General features: G+C 51.1%; 1 protein-coding gene and 1 long non-coding RNA gene across 2 annotated transcripts; one reads left to right on the forward strand and one right to left on the reverse strand.

Moving 5' to 3' along the window:
* The first annotated feature begins 641 nt into the window (after positions 1-641).
* LOC113950470 (ectonucleoside triphosphate diphosphohydrolase 2-like) lies at positions 642-12,914 on the forward strand. The gene is made up of 9 exons (XM_027650349.1): positions 642-1,164; positions 3,179-3,296; positions 4,845-4,995; positions 5,730-5,889; positions 6,758-6,985; positions 8,071-8,343; positions 9,617-9,712; positions 10,686-10,820; positions 12,045-12,914. The coding sequence occupies exons 1-9, from the start codon at positions 1,051-1,053 to the stop codon at positions 12,273-12,275; spliced, it is 1,506 nt and encodes a 501-aa protein (XP_027506150.1). The 5' UTR covers positions 642-1,050; the 3' UTR covers positions 12,276-12,914.
* Positions 12,915-13,691: 777 nt separating this feature from the next.
* On the reverse strand, positions 13,692-20,730 carry LOC113950473. The gene is made up of 4 exons (XR_003528743.1): positions 19,337-20,730; positions 16,770-17,010; positions 14,812-15,010; positions 13,692-14,042 (listed from the first exon to the last, which is right to left on the reverse strand). It is a non-coding gene; the product is annotated as an uncharacterized LOC113950473 (long non-coding RNA).
* Between the last annotated feature and the right edge of the window lie 306 nt (positions 20,731-21,036).

A 21,036-nucleotide genomic window follows, 5' to 3' on the forward strand; every position in this document is an offset into this window, starting at 1 on the left:
GGGGGGGGGTTCCTGCAGGAGCAAAGCAGGACTGGTCTGACCACGGCAGGACCTGGAATCTCCTCAGTAGCTGCTGGATATCCTGAGGTGCTGATGATATATTGTGATATTGGAATAAATGCCATGACCACGTGGACACGAGCGCTCAGCCACAGTGTGAGCAGCTGCAGTTTTCTGCAGAAATTCTGGTTTTGAGGATGTTTCTTTGTGGCATCAGACAGGAGAAAGCAGGCATGTGTTTCATAAAGTCTGAGTGCTGGTTATCTTCCACAGGAAGCTGTCAGGGAGGGGGGTACAGGCACCCCAGAAGGCTCACACTGGCCTTCTGGGGGCAAAAGAGCTGAGCAGCCCCATTGTCTCCTACACACAGCAAGGACCGAACCAGGCAGAGTTTCCTGTGGGTGGAAACCCAAAAGTGCAGATGCTTTTATGCCACCTGAAAGTGAAAAAGGGGGCAGGCACAGTCTGAAGGGTCTGGGCAGTGTGTCCTCTGCCCCAGCCCCACGCACACGTGCCTGAGGGGAAGCACCCCAGCTCCGCCCTGGAGCCCTCAGATATAAATTAAACCCAGTGACAAGGAGTTTCCCCACTTCTAATTTGGGCAGCCAGCACTGCCAGGCGTGGAATACCAAACAGATGAGTTTTGCCTGCTTTCTGCTTGTTACCCAGCCGAGTTAACCCCACATTTGTGTTTACCTCAACCCCGCCGCCTGGGGCAGTTTCGAGGTTGCGGTGGTGCCTTTGCAAAGCTGGGGCGGGCACGGAGCCCTCCTGTTATTTATGGAGAGGAGGGATGGAAGGGAGAACTGGGGCGGGCACGGAGCCCTCCCGTTATTTATGGAGAGGAGGAATGGAAGGGAGAGCTGCCTGACACATCGCAGCCTGGCCCACGCGTCCCTGTGGTCCTTGTGGCTTTGGGGCTGGGCTGAAGTCAGAGCCTGGCCCCGGCCCCGCCTTTCTCCTCTCTTTAAAGCTTGTTAAAGCAGTCGGTGTCAGTTTGCTGCTCCACTGCTTCCCCTTTGGGCTCCTTGAGGAAGGAGAAGGCGCTTCATGTCTTGGCGTGAGCTCCTTCCCCCCTGGCTGGTGATCGTGGCGGGACTGACGGGCATCGTGCTGCTCTGTGTCTCCACCAAAGATGTGCCCGTGGCCCCTCTCAGGACCAAGGTAAGGGCAGTTAAACTGGGCTGTTGTGTTGCTTTGGACATTCATTTTATTACTGAGCCGTTTACAAACTGAGGGGTGGACTAGAACAAGACTGCAAGGGCAGGTTGGTATCCTTCAACTTGCTGTAGCTTTTTGAACCAAAACCAAACCAACTCCTTTGGTTGGTCTGGGAATACAGGCAGAATATGGTCCACGGATTTGCAGAGATGCTCACGGCAGGCTGAGGGGAGGCAGCTCATGTCTGGAGCTCCCCCAGAGCAGCAAGGGACCAGTGGTGTCAGTGGAGGGAAAGAGGTCAGTCCCTCTTGAAAGTTGGTAGGAATTTGGCTCTGAGCTGCTGCTTCTTTCTCTAAAAACAAATTGTCTTGTATGCTTTCTTCTCTTTGGTCCTATCTTGATTTTAACTGAAGAGCCAACCTGCTCTACACAGCAGGGCTAGGTCTGAGGGGGGGTTAATGCCCACCCTCTCTGCCTCTTGAACACCCATTGCTGAGGTCCAGTGGCACACCATGGTTTAACCCAACAGAAGTAGGTTATCCTGCGTGTTTAGAGATAGCACCCCTCCTCCATGCTCCTGTCAGAAACAAAATTAGACTAAAAACTCCCTCATTGCTCCGCTTTCTGTCCTTCCCTGGTACTGAGTTGGGCAGGGGTGTGGTGATCCCTCCCCTCCTCCCTGGCGCTCCCACAGTAGCCTCTCATTATGTGAAGGAGGAAAAAATAGTCCAAGTTTCTCCACCAATACCATTTGTTCCTTCCTCCTGTGCGGCAGCAGCCGGCACGTCCCTGCCAGGAATGGGAGCTGTCACTGGTGTGGGAGGTGCCAGCAGGCTGGGGCAGGGAGCTCCAGCCTCCTCCCGCATTTCTGCTCCAGCCCAGCCCCACCAGCCCCTGCCCTGGGTGTCTGGTGCAGCCGGAGCTCCCAGGAGAGCAGCAAGCAGCAGCTCTGCCTCCCTCTGAAACCCTTCTGGTGCTGTTAACATCAACCTCTGAGGAGGTTTCTCCTCCCACTCAGTCACAGCTCCAACTATTTGTGTGCAAGATGCAGCTCAGACCAGCACCACCACATATCTCATGAGTTTCCTTCCAGGCTGTGTGGGAGATATCCCAGATTGGGGTCATGTAACAGGGGGAGAGCAGGAGACCTTGGACCAGCACTGGGGCTGTTTGGACTGTGGGGACATCCAGGACAGCTGTGCAGGGACTCCAGTGGCCTCCACTTCCTCACCCTCGTGTCCTGGGAGCAGCTCAGTGAGGCTCAAGCAGCAGCAAACAGCAGACACTGGGGTGCAAAGAGGCAGAGATGCCTCAGCCCCACAGCTGGGCAGGAGCAGAGCTGTCGGGGGACAAGGGGTTGAGAAAGCTCATGGTCACTGCTCTGCTCGTTCTGCCAAGACATTGTCTCTGTGGGGCTGCCACCTCGCACAGTGCCTGTGCTGGTTGGTCCCAGCGTGCTGCAGCTCCCACAGCTCTGCACATGCTGGGGCAAACCCAGCCCATGTCACACCATTGCTGCACTGGGGCGTCAAAGAGACACGGGAGTCTCGGGTTCCTCAGGAGAAACAAGCCACAGCCCTCCAATTCCTGCACAAAAGCCTTAGCAAACCAATCAGCAGCAGTTTGAGCCCTGGATTCAGTGGAGAACCTGTACAGTGCCATCTCCCACTGCTTTAGGACCTGTTTTTCCTGAGCTCCAGGTGGCTGAGCTCTCAGTGGAAGCCCTCTGCCTGGTTTCAGGAACAGCTCCAGAGGGTGCCACTGGAGGCCTGATGTGTTTCTGGGCGTTTCTCCACTCCTGCTGTTCCTCATGTATATTCAGGAATGCAGATGGTTCCCCACAAATCCTCATTATCTCCTGGCTTCACCCTCTCCTTGAATGTAAAAAGTGAACTCAAATTCTGCAGTGCAGGCCCAGGGGTCACCCTGAGTACCCACATAACACTGAGTAACCCTACAATAACAAGGCAGCATGCATTCAGTGGTGTTTACCTGGAATGTTTTGGGGGTTTTCCAGTATGGCATCGTTCTGGATGCTGGCCCGTCCCGCACCATCCTCTTCATCTACCAGTGGACAGCCACCAAGGCAAACAAGACCGGGGTGATCAGGGGATGCAGTTCCTGCCCTGTGCAAGGTGAGGTGCCCAGTTCCTGCTCAGTGGTCTGTGGGACTGGCAGGGGATGGATGGATGGGAAGCCAAAGACCTGTGTTGGACCAGGGCCACAAATTCCTTGGCTCCTTCATCACCCAGCTGTGCACGGAAATAGTGAAGCACAACCTTATTTTCAGCATGGCTCTTCTCCACTGGGCAGGTTTAGCCACACACAGCCGGGCATCAGGCACTTGGCAGGAGCAGGTGACAGGATTTTGGGGCTGCTGCAGGAAGGGAAGCACGCAGAGGGGTTGGGGCTCATCCTGATGTCCACGTGGATCAGTGGCAGAGCCAAGGCAAGGCAGTGAACAGCAATGGACACAGATCTGGCTGCAGGGTGATTCCTGGGACCTTCTGCCTCCTCCTGACTGTGTCCTGGGCAGTAAGTGGTGTAGCCCCAGGACAACAGAAGTGCAAAGGCTCCAACCCCCTATTTGGGGTTTGACAGCACAAGCAGGAGTTCAGCTTGCCTTTAGGTGTCATATTTCAGAGAATATTGGGGTTTTCCTCACCAGTTTGAATCAGTTTGACCCTGCCAATGCCAGCTGAAAGGGTTCCATGCATTAATGCTTGTGGTTTTCCTTCCCTATCTCTCAATCTTGCTTTGATGTCAAAGCCTGATTATAGCGGGATGCTGGGAAGGACTGAACCCTCAGTGTGCTGTGGGAGGGCAGCAAGCAACACAAACCACCCACAGAAGATGCAATAAGGGCTCCCTGAAACCTTGTGTGTATCCCTTGACTGCTGCCATGTTCATGGCTGGGCTAAAAGCAGCAGCTGTAGCTCTGGGACGCAGTTTGTCCTCAGCAGCAGCAACAAGAGGCCCAGGCAGGGCTCTTGCCCAGGTGTGAGGAGTCCTGTGTGCATGGCAGCACAGTCACAGCCTTGCAGGAGCTGTAGGAAAGCTGCAGCTCGGCCCTACAAGGGGCCCAGGGGAGCAGAGCACGTGGTGAGGAGTCACAGCCAGGAGGATGAGAATGGGGAAGTGAGGATCTTCCTGGGTAGCAGTTCAAAACCAGTATTTAAGACCCCATTGACTTGCTGGAAAAATGAGTCAAGGCTGGCACACAACACCTCTGCAGAGCACCAGCTTCCTCTGGAGCAGGGGTGCCTTGCAGGCAGGGGCTCAGGAGCCACCTCTGCCAACACAAGGGGAAGTGGCTGGAGGCGAAAGGTGACACATCAGCCTCAGCTCTGTCTCCGTGACAATGTGTCCTTTTGCTTATTTTTATAGCAGCTAAAGCCACATTTCTTCCTCTGTGGGCTGAGAAAGCCTCAGCTGTTGCAGCAGTCATGTGGATATCTGAGCAGCAGAGCCGAGGTTCTGTTAGTGCAGTTTGGGATTTATATGCACATGTTTTGCTCCCAGTACCATATCTTAGCAGGGTGGATACCTGGAGGAGCTCCTTCATTCCACCTGTGACAGGTCCTGCCTTTAACCATGCCCTAGGACAATGATCTCTGGGGTAACAGTTCTCACAGTTCTCCCATAACTTTCCCTAAAATTTCATTCTGTCCCCTGGTTCTCAGGTCTGGGAGTCTCCAACTACTCAGATTCTCCTCAGAAAGCAGGGAAGAGCTTGGAGCCATGTTTGAACTGGGCCCAGAAGGAGATCCCAGCAGAGCAGCACAGCCAAACCCCGCTGTACGTGGGAGCCACCACCAGCACGAGGCACCTGAAGTGAGTGAATGTTGCAAACCCACACCCAGAGATCATCACACGGATCATTCTGTGCATGCACCTCACCCTGTCTGCTCTGCAGTGTGTTCCACCCTGATCTGCTGATCAGCTAAACCTCCCTCAGGCCCAGATGTCCTTGAGAGGAATATCATGGCTGTGGCTCCATCCTGTCCCCCCAGCAGCCATGGGCACCACAGTGCTGCCCCTGCTGCCAGTCTGTGCTGTGTTTCCTTCCCAGTTACAGTTTCACAATTACTGTTTGGGAAAACATCTGTCAGTCTGGAAGCTCAAATGTTTTCAGCTTATGTGACAACACACATGGACTTGCAGGGGTGCTTCTTGTCAAAAAATTGGGAATGGCAGCAGGAAGATCCATCTTATCATACACACACTTTTGTGGAAACTCTTCTGAGTCCCCTCATTACCAGGGCTTTTTTCCCTTTTAGACACTGGGGAAAAGTAAGGTCTGGAGGGGACCAGGTCAGTGGGGTGAGGCCAGAGGATTTCCTTGGTGGCAGAGGGTACTGAAGTCCTAAATTCTTGAATGGTGCCACAACTGCTCCAATCATCCCTGTGCTGTTCTTGCCCCCAGTGCCACGTGAGGGGAGAGGGAAGCAGCAGCAGGAGTGGGATTGTTGTTGTGTCTCTGTGCTACAGCCCAAAGTGGGGTGCACAGCAGGAGCCCTGCAGGGTCCTGTAACAACAAATATGTCCTTTTTTTGTCTTCTTTTTAGCCTCGCCCATCCCACCCTCTCTGATGATCTCCTTGCATCCCTGACTGTGGCCCTGAAGTCATCCCCCTTCAGCTTTCAGGGGGCACAGATCCTGTCCAGCCCAGATGAGGAAGCATTCAACTGGGTTGCTGTGAACTATGTCCTGGAGAACTTCTTCAAGGTAAAGGACGATTCTCCCTGGGGCTGAGCAAATCCTACTAACAGACAGCTACAGAGACGTGGAGGGATTGGTAAAACCTTGTAGTTTAAGCAGTGGTTGAGCACAAGTTCCACTGCCTTTCAGAGGATGCAGGTTGGATCAAATGCCAGCCTCATGAGAGTTGGTGGTGAGGCCCTGGCCCAGGTTGCCCAGAGAAGCTGTGGCTGCCCCTGGATCCCTGGAAGTGTCCAAGGCCAGGTTGGACGGGGCTTGGAACAACCTGGGCTGGTGGAAGGTGTCCCTGCCCATGGCAGGGGGTGGAAGGGGATGAGCTCTAAGATCCCTTCCAACCCAAACCATTCTGTGATTCTATGGTTATAACTAGTTTGAAGGACCAAACCTCTCCTATAGCCTTTCATGAACACACCCATGCAGTTGCCCTGACACACATGAGGCTTTCTGGACAACGTTCAGGGTGCTCACGTGAGTGACTGCAGGAGATGAAACCACAGGGTTCTTCTTACAGAAGGATCACTTTAGCACCAAGGCAGCACTTGAAGCCCATATCTGCCCACTTGGAAACATCCCTGCCATTCCCTCTCTCCCCTCCTCCTGCCTGCTGAGACCACTGCCTTGAGCAGCCCCCCCAGGCTGGTGAGCCCTGTTTGCCCCCACGGGCTGTGGGAAGGTCTCTGTGCAGGTGGCAGTGCCTGTACAATGACTCCTCTATTCCTTCCAAACCCATCCATGGGCTTTTGTCCTGTTGGCAAAAAGAGTTGGGCTGTGCTGCACCACCAAGCTGCTTTGTCCCTCTGTGCACTGTTTGCACCTGACTGTGACCCAGATGGAGAATTCTCAAGGATTGACCTCTCTGGTTCTTTCTGGTCAGTACGACTGGCGAGGGCAGCTGGTGCCCTCCGGGAAGGGGATGGCAGGAGTCCTGTCCATGGGAGGAACCTCAGCACGGCTCACATCCCAGCTGGAAGAGGAGAACCAGGTCCCAAAGGAGGGAGTGAGGCTGCAGCTGTATGGGCAGATGCACAGGGTGTACACTCATCAGTGCCCCTGCCATGGCACCGACCAGCTCCACAGGAGGCTGCTCTCCCTGCTCATCCAGGTGAGTTCTGCCACAGGACACGAGCAAAGTCCCTGGATACCCTAAATCACAGCTGCACAAGGTGTAGCTTCTAATGGGCAAAATGCCCCTAATGGAGGCCATTTGCACATATCTATAGAGAGCCCGGTGCATTCGTAAAATGTACCCTCTATGCCCAAATCAGTGCCCTCCAAGCAGACACACAGGCACCCATTCTAGAGTTTGCCACTTGCAGGCTCTACTTGGCCTCCTACTTAATACACACAAGCACAAAATTGCTCTCCAGAGGTGCCAACATCCTTTTCAGGGTGACAAGAAGCCAGGGCTTCCCTTGCCTTCTATGAACTGCTCCTCCATCCTAGAATGAGAACCAACCAACCCAGGAACCAACTGGGACCTTTCATTTGGGGTAATCCCTTTGCTGGCTTTTAACCCTGAAGCATCTTTAACAGGGCAATATTTCATTTTGAAAACATGCAGGTGTTTTGGTTCTTCCAAACATTATTTCATTTGGGGAACGGTGGGAGTGGGATAGGATCTGATACAAACTCAGAAATCACTTTAGTCTGCATAAAAAACCTAATTTTTCAGAAATTAACTCCTCCCTGCCCCTGCACTTGCCTCTCTTCAAACCCTACCTGCCCTTGTTTGAGACCTGAATGTCCCTCATGGAGGCCAAGTTCACCACGGTTACAGTGGGGAATTACTAGAGATAAGAAACACTGATTCTTGAGGGGTTGAGCCCTTGGAAAGCAGACCTGAACAGCCTCTTTCTTGCAACTAGAAAGAGTACAGGATGCATGAAACTGTATTTCTGGTCTAGGGGAGGGCAGGCAGGGCTGGGACTCCTCAGCCCCCCGCAGCAGGTCCAGCCCCTGTGGCTGCCCCGGCCCCAGCAGGAGCTGTGAGAGGGCTGCAGCAGCCTGGGCCTTGTGGTTCACTCAGTGACATAAGATTTGGCCACCCTTTCACAGCCTCCTGCTCCACTTCAACATTGTGGTGGCCAGAGGAAATCTGTCCTGCTCTGTGGTAACATTCTGGCTCCCTGTGTGAAACCCTGGGATGCCATGTCATCCCTTGCTGTCCTTGTTTTATTCTGCCTCCAGGAGCAGAGAAGTGCTAAAACTATGTCTAATCCCTGCTGGCCCCTCTTCTACTCCCGGGAAGTGCAGTGGCAGTCAGTGCATGCTGGGCCTTGTGCTGTCAGTGGTGACACATGGGACACCCCTGGCCCCAAGGAGGTCTTCAACATCACGGGCTCCAGCAATCCCACCGCCTGCATGAGACTTGTGCAAAGGCTGCTCAACTCCTCCTCTTCCTGCAGCTTCTCCAAGCATTCCCTCAGCAGTGTTCTCCAGCCCCTCCGGACCAGGTTTCTGGTGAGTTCTCATTTACACTGGGGCAGACAGCTGGCACAGAGAATCCATGGAATGGGACCAGTTTGACCATTAATAAATACAGTGGGAACAGCCACACCGGGGCACTCCTGCCCTCTCCCCCTCATTGTCACACAGCTGTTCTTCATGGATCCCTGGCTTCCCACCAGTGACTGTTGTGGAGCTCCTGTGACCAACTTTGGTGTCCACAGAGCCAGCAGGGATGGGAGAGCCAGGAGCTGTGTGCTAAGCAGGTCTTCCCACACCAAGTCCATGGTAAAGCTGAAGATCCTCTGCCACTCCCTCAGCAAACATCAGGGCATGCTTCACCACCAGCATGTTTCTATCTGAGAACCTGGATCTAGTGTCCAAAGGCATTGGATTGTTGAGCCAAGAGCAGCTAAAGATCCCGGGAAAAACTAAGTGCATTTCAAAGAAGGTAATTCTGGGAATTTCCCCAGCTCCCTGTTCCTGAGTCTCCCATGGACATGGTGCTGAGGAACACAAGGATCTGGTGAGGCCACACCTGGAATACTGGGTTCAGTTTTGGGCCTCTCACTACAAGACAGACAACAGACATTGAAGTGCTGGAGCATGTGCAGGGAAGGGAATGGAGCTGGGAAGGGGCTGGAGCAGCAGGAGCAGCTGAGGGAGCTGGGGGGGCTCAGCCCGGAGAAAAGGAGGCTCAGGGGGGACCTTCTCACTCTCTGCAACCCCCTGACAGGAGGGGGGAGCTGGGGCAGGGGGGGGTCAGGCTCAGGGAACAAGGGACAGGATGAGAGGAAACAGCCTCAGGCTGTGCCAGGGAAAGATTTAGGTTGGATATTAGGAAACATTTTTTCACCAGAAGGATGGTCAGGCACTGAAACAGGCTGCCCAGGGCAGTGGTGGAGTCACCATCCCTGGAGGGATTTAAAAGACATGTAGATGTGGCACCTGGGGACATGGGTTAGTGGTGGCCTTGTCAGTGCTGGGGGAATGGTTGGACTTGATTTCACACATCTTCTCCAATCTAAATGATTTTATGATTCTGTGACTAGTCTACTTATCCATACAGGGCCAGGAAGGCTTCTGCATGTGGAACAGACATGTTTCCATCTCCAGACAGTAACAGATCTTATCTTCCTTGCACCCATCCGAGGCCCTGACACCACCACCACAGCACACACAGGGCACCCTGGCACTGCACTGCCCCTCCCTTTCCTGTGGGCACAGAGTGCAATGCAGGAACACAGAGCACAGTCCCACCTGATGGTTATTTCTGCCGCTGTTGTAGGTGATTTCTGAGGCCATGGACTTCATGAGAGAAACTGTTCCCTCTCCTGACTTGGGCCAGGCTGTCAGGAGGCTGTGTGGGATGTCCCTCAAAGAGGTAACTGTGGAATAACTTCGTGTGCAGGGAGAGTGGGAAGAAACAGCCTGTTGTAAAAGCCAACAGAGCTCAGACTTATAGAGCTGTAACTTATAGGCTCCCTTAGGGAAAAACTTGGATTTGCTTGATTTTTGTGGGGTCTGGGTTTTCTGGGGGGGGTTGTGTTTAGTTTTTTGGGGTTTCAGTTTGGTTTTTTTTTCACTTTGAGAAAACAGGCTCCACTTATTTTCCTTCCTCCCAAATCCCAGCTGCTGCTGGTAACACCTGGACTTAATTAAATGAAAAGCCACAAATACCTTTTACTCCATTTTAAGGAGTAAACAGGAAGGCTGTTGATTCTCTCTTGTATATCACCTGGTCTTCCTGTTATCCTCCTCTCCTAAAGTCTCCACTCACACTCCAAGGATGCTCCCATTTCACCTGAGCCCAAGGAGAACAAGCCAGGGGGAATTTGCCAGTCCTTTCCCTCAGCTGGTGGTTTTGAGGTCACCCCCATTTGCACTGACACTGACTGAGCATCCACAGTAACATCTGAATGAGACAATTCCTACAGGGTTTGCTGATAAGGCAGCAAAGCCCATAAGCAGTTCCCAAAATCATTCTCTTGTGGATGGAGGAAATGCTGTTCCTGCTGAGAGAAAGGCTGCAGCATTAGCTCAGTCTAATTAAAGAGCAGGGAATCACACCAAACAAGCCACCAGCAAGGCCAGTGGGAGACCTGGCTGCCAGTCCTGCTGCTCTTGGATCTGCCTGGCTTAATAAGATGGGAACAAAGGCACTGAGAGCTGACACTGCTTCCCAGATCACAGCCCACTGGGTGCTGGAAATGGCTTTCAGTCTGCACAGGACACAAACCCCTCCTCCACTCCCAGAGCAGGAAAGGAGAGGTTATAGTTGGCCTGAAATTCACCCATTGAATACTTCTTTAATTTTTTCCCCCATCTTTTTTTTTTTTTTTTGGAAATGGCACCAGCTGGTTAGGGAGTCCCAAGCAAGCCAGGATACACTTGCTGAGTACTGTGCTGTGTCTGCCTTCATCTTCCATCTCAGTACAAAGGGGTACACACTCGACGTTGACCGGCCTGCTTGGACTGCGTTCCAGAAGAAGGTCAGTCACCAGGGAGGGCTGGTTCCACACTCACAAGCCCTGACCAGCTGGGCTTCTCCAGCAGGATGGTTTTGCAAAGTGGATTCACAGTTGTGATAAAGAAGAAAACCAGTGTCACAGAGCTAGAGGTGACACTTGTCCCCGCTGAAAAACAGACCTTATCTGGAGCAATACTGTCTTTAGGAGTCTGGGACAGGGAAGGAAGTGCAGCTTGATCTCCACTCAATGCTGAAGGCAAACTGCTGATAACATTTCTTGAGCCAAAAGATGCCGCCCTACCTCTTTGTAACCCTTTCACCCTTTTCACTAGTGAGGGTTTATAAATGCCTTATAATCACAGAATCCCAGACTGGTTTGGGTTGGAAGGAACCTTAAAGCTTATCTGGTTCTACCCCCCTGCCATGGGCAGGGACACCTTCCACTAGCCCAGGTTGCTCCAAGCCCCGTCCAACCTGGCCTTGGACACTTCCAGGGATCCAGGGGCAGCCACAGCTTCTCTGGGCAACCTGTGCCAGGGCCTCTCCACCCTCACAGGGGAGAATTTCTTCCTCATATCTAATAATTTAATCTAATATCTAATAATTTAATCTAATATCTAATAAGGTCTGAAATTGTTTCAGGATCTGGAGCTCCTATGGAAAGGGGGATTTGATTCAGGTCCTTCCCTTACACAAAGGAAAAGAAATTCTTTTCCTAGACCTCTTCCCAGCTCCCCACAAAGCCAGGGTACCACTGAGCAGGGCTGCGGTTCAGTCAGCCACAAGGTGACCATCAAAGAAAGGGAAGGTAAAGAGGCAGGACCAGGGCCCCCCAGGGAGCCCAGCCTGGAGAGCCAGAGACAAGCAACCTACAACAAAGGTCTGAGAGAGAACTGCTCACAATGCAGACCTGAGATCCACCTGGGAAAACCAGTCAGGGAGCAGGAACAGCACACACCTACAGCACAGCTCAGGAAACAGGTGGCTGCCCAGGTCAGAGCTTAAATGGAGCTCCCGTGCCCATGGGCAGAGGTGTGGGTGGAAGTGCCAGGTGAGGCTGGTTGGGGCCAGTAAGGCCCATTGGTGCACTCAGGGCACTGAGAGTGGGAGAGCTCTTCATTCCAAGCCCAGTCCTTGGACCAGTCTCAGATAAGGCATATGAGGCTTTTGGCCCGTGCACAAAAGCACAGCTGGGGTCAAGATTGTCTCCTTCTCTTCTGACATCTCCTCCTTTTTATTTCAATAGATGGGTGACAGATCATCTGGCTGGACTCTTGGGTACCTGCTGAGCCTGACCAACACCATCCCCCAGGACAGCCCAAGCATCCTCAAGGGGATTGAACCAGGGGTGTGGTCGCTGCTCCTGATCCTCTTCGTGGTGCTGCTCACTGGCTCGTTCATGCGCATCTCGTACCGGGTGATGGCCAAGGAGAACACCCTCAGCAACAGGAACAGCAGCGTTTTTGATGACAACTGACACTTCTGTGGCTCTCAAGACTCTTGCCAGAGCACAGTCAACAGGGTCCAGACAGAAACCACAGAGGTGTAAGTCACTGGAGGATGGAAGTGATTTCCCTGCAGGACTCCCAGAACCTTGATGCCTTATTTCAACTTGCTGGCACTTGCACTACTGTACTTTGAGACAATGGATCCTGCTCCACAGGAAACCTGGGATTCCCAGTGGATGGCAAGCTATTCATCCTCCAAACAAGAACAGCCTGCATGGCTCTTCCTTGGGCTACAGCTGGGATCGCTCATGTCAGGCACGAGGCGATGCCTCTGAGCAGGCAGGCCCTGAGCTATTGTGGAGTGAGTACTGAATAATCCTGTCAAATCAGGAGAGCTGGTGTCTGACAAAGAGTGCTCTGTCTTCTCCTCAAGAGATGATACCTGTAGTATTGCCACTAGTGAAGACTGGAAGAGCACTAAGATATAGTCAGAATGTAACAGCCAACTTGCTTCCATGTTCTAGGGAAAGTGCAGGTATTTCCTGCCTGCCACTGCTGACCTGCCTGTGCTTCCATTTCAGTGACAGTATCCAGTGAATGCTCATTCAAAACCAATGCTCTTTAATCTTGGTCTCTACAGAGCATCAAAGGAGAAACAAAGGGCACAGACACACACAGCTGAGTTTTTGTCTCTCAGCTGAGTCATGGCAACCCAGGGTTAAAATTGCCAATTTAAACTCTTTAACCAGGACTTCAATGAACATTTAATTTCACCTCTGCTAAAACTGGGCTCACGCTGGGCTGAAGTTCACTTGTTTGTTTATTTGCACTGACCTGCTTATCTCGCTGACTGTGCAAGTGACTCATCCAACGTTGTCCTTTAGACCAGAGCAGACCCAGGAACAGAAGCTTTCCTGATTGTCAGAACACTGACTTTCATATTAGACCATGACCAGAGTTACTGCATAATCCAATAGTCAGGACTCCTCAGGGACTTGGCACTCATTCTGGCTCCTCTGGCCTGCTCTGCTTGTCTAAAAGATGAGGTGCTGTACAAACTCTCTGTGTTACTGTGAAGAAAAGGGATTGATTCAGTCAAACACTGTCCTTTGACTGAGGCATTTAGAGTTCACTTCTCAATTGCTTCAGAGACTTAAAACACACAGGCTGATAAAAGCCTCAGGGATAAGTGTCTCCAGTGCATTTCAGGCCACTTTAAACAGAAATGTAGATGCTCACACATGCAGTGATGTGCCTTGCAGGATTTTTAAAGCTACCATGGCACCTAAATCCTTTCAAATCTGATTATTTGCCACTTCTGCTCCCAACTGATACACAGGACACACACACACAGAAATACTGAGGTATCCAATTAACAAAGGTTTGGAACCCGTCAGTCAAGTTTGGAGGGGTGTGGAAACAGACTTAAACAAGCTTCATATTCATTTCTTTGAGTTGCACGTTAGATATTTTTAATTATATCATGTTATTAAAGATGTTTTAATAGACTGTCTGTGTTATTCTTGGCAAGGGATCAAAGCAGGGGGGTTATTGTGAACACAGAGTGTTTCAGTGAGCAGGATGGGGGGTGCTGATTTGGCCTGTTTACTCCAGAGCTGTTTTGCTGTGTTTTGCTGTACTTTGGGGCTACAATGGGAACACCTGAAGGCACAGTGAAAGAAAATTATTTCAGATAACCTGGCTGCTGGTATTTAGTTGGTGGGAGATGTGCCTACACCTTCTGATGTGTTCTTTGCTCAAACCTTCTGAAGAATGTAGGAAGGATCTAGGCAAGCCTGGGTAGAGAGAAAAAAGAGGTTATCATGGAGTCAGTGATAGCAGGGAAATTCCTGAGACTTCATTCATCCCACACCTGGAAATGCAATCACTAAACAGAGCTCTGGCTCTGTGACCTGTCAGCACAGAGGTGAGCTCTGGGATTCCTGGCTGACATTTGGAACCTGCCCAAGAATAATCCTACCACTGTCAGACATGGAAACAAGCCAGTGAGATGCCAGGAGCCCCAGGTGCTCTGGCCTGTCAGTCATTGCACCTTCTTCATTTTGAATAGATCACAGGGTCCAAGAGAAACACAACAACGGCTGGAACTTCCCCGAGCTCTTGTTTAGAAGCTCTGGGACTTCCATGCAGATAATAAGTGAGCAATCAGGCAAGGAGCTCAGCATGGCCTCCTGACTCTTCACTTTTGCCTTGCACGTGCCACTGAGCTGTGCCTGTGAAACCCCTGGCACTGCCATGAGAAAACAACCCACAACCCCTTGAGATTCTTTTCCTGCCAGATAAAAACATTTAGAGATGTATTTACTATGTGATAAAATAGATTAGGATTTTAAAACTGCAGTGTGGTTTTAGTTATAAAAAAAAAGGCAAAAAAAATAACAAAATGGGGAATCTATGAGAAGAATGGAAAATATTCAAAGTAAGATATTCCTTTCTCCCAGCTCTCTGTAGAGCAGCTCCTTCCTGTCAGCACTATGTAAATTTGCAGAATTAATCCCTAGATTACACGGAACTTAAAAGGAGGTTCTAGATGAAATAACTCACTTTGAAACAAAGATGCTTGCAGGCCTTTGGTTAGAATTCAACTGTGGAAATGATAAATAATGAGGATTTTCTATCTGTCCATAAGTTCTTTATGTTTATACACAAGTCCCTTGCTTCTCACTCAGGCTGAACCCTGGGAGAGATCTTCTGGCAGATAATTTCTGCTCATGTGCAACTGCAGTTCTGCTGCTCTCAGCAACTGTCAGTAAGAAGGAAATCAAAGGTATTAGATACAAAAATTGACACCAGAAAGCTCTTTATTTTAGCTCCAGACACACAACAGGTTGGCTGGCCTGGCTATTGGGGCCTAAATGTCATTTAGGCATGTTTGTAGGAATACATTTGCTCCTGTTTTTCTATACCATTCCCAAAGCACCATGGATTCTCAACCAGCACATCCCATCTGGGTTGTACCAATGAATTCCCATGAAAACTGAGAGAAATAACAGTTGGTTGCCTGCAGTCCCACTCTGCTGTACCAAGTTCATCCCAACAGGATCTGAGTTGTTTCTTTCTTCCAGGAGAGACCCAGCCCTTGAAATCCACAACCACTTAGAAGGGTAAATCCAGCAGCAGATGAGAAGAATGCCTTTTAGGATGGCTGGAATTAGTATCAGTATATTTTCATGTTGTTCTTATACCGTGTTTATGATCACATATCTGAGTATCTTTCCAGAGAAATAGGAAGCCATATGATGTTTATATCCTACCTCATGGACTGTCACTCCTACTTGAGGAGCTAATTCTGAACACACTGAAGAGGAACAAGCCTGAAGAAATACTGGGATCAGCAAACCTGCGATTTTTGCCACAGCTTTCTTCACATAAAAGTCCTCTCACACAGCCATCAAACCCAGGCAAGTCACAGTGCTTTGATGTTCTGTAGGTGCAGAAATCACTGTGTGTTTGTACAGCAGTGACCAGGTTTCCACCATGCCCTCGATGTGAGGTGCTCACAGCCTTCCTGCAGTCAGAGGCTGTCAGATGAACACAGAACACAAACTGCTGCTCCCGGAGTTGTGTGCAATGCCAGCGATCAGTCAGGAGAGGGAGGCTGCCAGGGCAGCCTTAGGAAATCTCCAACACAGCCAGGAGCTGCTCCCACCACAAATCACATCATTTAGCAAGCAGGCATTTCTGGGAACGTGTCAAGCAGACTCCTGATGTGGATGCAGGGGAAAGACACTGCAGTAGGAAGCTCTCTCTATGTGTGGGATGTGAAAGCAGCTCTAACCAGTGATTTAAGGAGCTGTGGCATTGGAAGAATTCCCCTGTGCAGGGAGACAGGCACTTGCATGGAGTAGGGATGAAGGCTCTTTTGGAAATAAGGGGGAGAAATAACAATTCCTCCAGGAAGAGGACTGGCCTGGGAATGAAGAGGAGGCTTGAGAGAGACAGAGCAATGATAAAATCAACTTTTGTGTGAAGGAAAGCTTATTTTTGTTCACAGCAGGGGTGTCACCATATGTGCACCTCATGATCGAGTTAGTCACCACTTCTTGGTGGAAATTCTCAGGAGAAACAGATTTTCCAAATGAAAGAAGGCGACAGTTTTGGGGCTTATCAGTGGACAATGAACAGCAGCAGAGCTGTGGAACCTCCACGGGAACAACGTTCAAAGTTCACTGGTTTTGAACATCAAGGATGTGCAAATGCAAAATCAATGCTGAACTTTAAACCACTCAAAATCTGGTTTAACTTTACCTTCTGTCTCACAGTATCACTGACAATATTAAACACTCCTGGAGTGCAAGCTTTGAAGGGACAGGCTCACAGCCTTCTGAGCAGAGGAGCTCAGTGGAAACCATCAAACCAAATGGAAGGAGCTCTTCTTCCACAGAGCTCATGGTTAAACCTCATCAGGACAGGAGGTTGTTTATGCCAAAAGTTTACAGGGCTGCAAAAGGTGATTAGATAAATTCATAATAACCCATTAGGGCTATTAAACAAAAAGTTACTTGCTTGTGGCTAAAGAATTGGCTGAACCACCTGCCACATCCAGATCTGCTTGCTCTGTTCTTTGGTAACTGCTGCAGATCATGAGAGACAAGATGCTGGCCTGGGTGGGCCTGTGGCTTGATCCCATCCAGCCCTTCTGATTTCTCTCAAGCAGGAATCCCACAACTGCACTCCTCACTCACCAGCCTCTGGAAGCAGCCCCTCACTTCAAGGAACTTTGGTCTCTCAGCAGCATAATTTCTAAAAAATTGTTACTTCTAAAAAATCCTTAGAAGTAACAATCAGAAACACTAGAATGAGAAAACATCTGCACATACCCACGTCCCACTTCAGCACTACCATAAACCTGGAATGACCCCAACACCAGCAGCTCCCACACCCTCGTCCTGCAGTGTCCCTGCCTGGAACTCAGGGCCTCATGATTTTACCTACAGAACCAGAATTAGTTCTGTGATTTCTGTTCGGGCTCCTGCAAGCCCAGATACAGGCTCACCTCAGACTAGATGCTGTTTCAGACACAGACTTCTGTCTTGCTGGTTAAGCACCAAGAGCAGACTGACAGCTGCTGCCTGCCTGCCTGCTGAGGGGAGGGATCAGCTCAGTACTCACTCAGAGAACACTGGTTCAGCAAAAAGGAAGGTAACACTCAAAAGTTAAAGGAAAGTCCCTCCCCACTCCCCTCAAACCAGTTGTATTTACAGTAAAATCTGTTTCCAAGAAAAAAGTAGTAAAAATAGTTACAAAACCAAACAAAACAATTACAATAAAAAGTAAAAAAACCCTCGGTGAAACAGAAAGGCAAGTTCCAAGTCAGCTTTAACTTCATTATCATGGTTTTTTTTTCTATGGGTAATACCCAGAGTCTTTGGCCTCATAACAGTGGCCCCTGATGTTTTCTAGTACCCTGTTACAGCATTAATTGATGCAGCAAACTTCAGCTGGGAAGTGTAGAAGCCCCTAAATGAGGTGAAACCTCCTTGCTCGTTGCTCGCAGCAGTTTGAGGAGAGCTTTCAAAGAAATCAAATACCAGCTAAGACAGATGTCTTCAGTGGAAACACGATGTGGGAACCACCTTGGTCCAGCTATTCCCATCTCTGCCCTCCCAGTTGCTTTCCAACATTCCCCACTCCACCGAGCTGCAGCCTCTCCACCAAACCAGCGACCATTACAAACACACTTCAGCATTTGGCTCAGGCAGGACCTTGGAATGTGCAACTCTTTCTCCCAGAATGTGCCCAGTGCTCAGTATTTCATACAGAGGTTTGCCCTGGGAGGAATGCTTCATGTGAGCCAAAGTTCTGGCACAGACCTGCTGTGGCACTTGCCAGCTCACCTTCTGGCACGCACTAATTAGTGGTGCCACGGCGTTAGAAGTCACAGGGCTGAGATGGTCGGCAGCTCCAGCAGCTCTCCATGGAGATTCCTGGCTCAGACTCCTGTGTTCCTTCTCACAGAGAGCTTAAAAGTACGGGCATTTTTTTTAAAACGCAAAAATATTTAAGATAGAATTGTCATTTCCTGTGGATGTGCACGTAGCTAAGAACAGAAGTACTCACTGGCTGGGCTAGAATTAGCAAAAATAAATGTTGCACAAATAATTGGAAATGTCTCCTATCCCACAGATATTCAGGTGGCTGAATCTCCCAGGGAAACCTCTGCAAGCTCAGAATTTAACCACCCACAGGGTCCTACCCCTGCTCTGCAGGAGGGATCCTGCTGGTGTTCCAGAGACAGGTATTGGAGCCTTAACTGAGCAGAGCGTTCCCACTCTCACACTGCCTCTGGGAATGCTTGGGGTGGCAAACATTGCTCACTCCACACATTACAGAGCAGCTTCCCAAACATGAAAGGCAGCACTGGCTGAGGCACAGGCTGTGGGAAGCACAAAGGCTCAGGATTGCTAAGGAAGTGAGGAAATGGATGGCACTGACGTGCAGGCCTTTGCTTTCTGGCCCTGGCTGAAAAAAAACCCAACTGTATCTGCATTAAATCCAGCAGCACCTGTACCAGGAAACATCATCCGAGCCCTGCAGTGGATCCCCTGCTCCATTTTAGGGAGGGTTTTCCAGGGCTTCCTGAGTGCACACGTTTGTGAACGCTGTGCTGAGCACACCTGATGAGAATTGATGCTGAATGTACTTTCCTGGAGAGCATGACACATGCAAGGCATTCTACATTCCCTGCCTTAAACAGAAAGAAGACTGTATTCCTTTTGTGCATTGCTCTGAAGAGATGGCATCACATCCTGGAGGAAAAGCTGTCTTTACTGATTAGTACAGCCTTGTATGAAATCTTGAGCAAGTCCTGCCCAGATTTATCCTGGCTGCCTCTGATACTTAAATGATGCTGCAGTTTTTGGAATTGGTCACATCAAACACCATTACAGAGAACAGAAATGTGTTGTCAGTGGTGCTGAGCTGGGGTGGGCCAAGGCAACACTTTTCACTGATTCCAGTGTGAACACAGCCCAGAGTTTGCTATTCAATCAATGACTGTAATTAGTGGATACATCTGGACCCTAATGGCTCTGCATTACTCAGCTATCTCAAAGAAAACTGCATAAACCTCCTGCATTCCGGTTTCAGACGTGAAGGATGAGCTCTGTGTGTCTCCCTGGGCACCTCTGAGGCAGACACAGGTCTGTCCCAGGATCCTCTCAGGTTCCCGATGCTCTGGGGCTCCTCCCAGGGTCTCTGGGGCTGCTCCAAGAGTTCCTGGACTCCTTCCAGCACCTCTGTGGGAATATGATGTTTATATGCCAGAAATATCGATCACCATAACCTTTATATTAAGCCAACTACCAGGGGCTACTCAACCTCCACAGGGCTGTTCTTCTCCAGCCACCTCCTTGCCTGATGCAGGCACAGGATTGGATTATTGTTATCCAGGCACAGATCCCAGGATATGTGTACAAGGAACAACATCTCTGTGTGTCACATGAACGCCTGAGTGACACAGAGCTGGCCTGGTGTGCTCTGTGTGTCGGCAGGATTGAGGTCACTGCTGCCTTTGCCTCAGCACAACGAGGCAGGAGGGTGAGACTCCCTGGCTTTAGGAGCCTCTTTCAAGTTTTTGCTACAGTGTGAAACAAGAAGAGATGCTGGGACTCGTAGACCCAGCTGGCATCCCAATGAATACATATAACCATACAAAGGCTCTGCTGAAACAATAATCAAAGTGTGCTTAATAGAAACTGTGACCAATGGATGCACTGGCTGGGCAGGAATGTGCTCACAAAGCTGGGCGGTGGAATAAGGGTCAGAGGAAAGGCAAGGGTGGTTTCTCCAGCCCGGGGTGTTCAGCTGCCTCATGACAAGGCTGCAGCACCCACACACAGTTCAGGATGGAGGGGCCACCAAGGGCAAGCAGCACCCACCTCACACAGACCCCCTCACAGGGGCACTCCCCTCACAGCACAGGGGAGCTGGCACTGAGCGGTTCAGCCTGACCCAAGAGCTCTCATGGCCCCACGACCCTTCACAGCCCCCCCGAGCCCTCACAGCCCCATGGACCTTCATGGCCCCCTCAAAATGCTGGACCTCCTGAGCCTTCACAGCACCAGACCACTCATGGCTGCCCAGGCCCCCACAATCCCCTCACAGACCTCCAAGCCCTCACAGCCCCCAAGTCCTTACAGTCTCCCAACCCCTCAAAGCCCCATGGACCTTCATGGCCCCCTCACAACAGCTGGACCCTCTGAGCCCTCACAGCCCCCAGATCCCCCAAACCCTCACCGTTCCATCACAGACCCCCAAGCCCTCACACTCCCCTCATCTACCCCTGAATCCTTACAGATCTCCAAGCCCCCATATCGACTGGACCCCCCGAGCCCTCACGCTCCCGTCACAGCTCCCCAAGCCCTCACAGCGCCCTGAACTCTACCAGCCCCTCAAAGAGTGCCTTTCCCTCACACTTCCCCCCTCCCTCCTCCACCATGTTCCGCCCCAGCCCCTCTTCTCATCTCCCCCCTCCCAAGCGCGAGGTCGCCATGACAACGCCCGCGCGCGCGCTGCCCCGCCGCCCCTCGGGCGGGGCCGCGCGCCAGAAAGTACTGGAACGCCGCCGCAGCCCGCGCGTGCGCACATGGGGTAGCGCTGTCGCCCCCGCCTCACACACACAACGCTGCTGCGGCGCCCCCGGGGTCGGCGGGAAGCGGGACGGGGAGGGAGAGGAGAACCAATGTGGGCCCGCGAGGAACCCGCCCCTGTCCCGCAGTGAGGAGGAGCCGCCGCCTCCGCTGCGCAAAGCGCGCACACGGCGCCCGC

Source organism: Corapipo altera, unplaced genomic scaffold, assembly GCF_003945725.1.
Source record: "Corapipo altera isolate COAL_440 unplaced genomic scaffold, ASM394572v1 268, whole genome shotgun sequence".
Classification (NCBI taxonomy): domain Eukaryota; kingdom Metazoa; phylum Chordata; class Aves; order Passeriformes; family Pipridae; genus Corapipo; species Corapipo altera.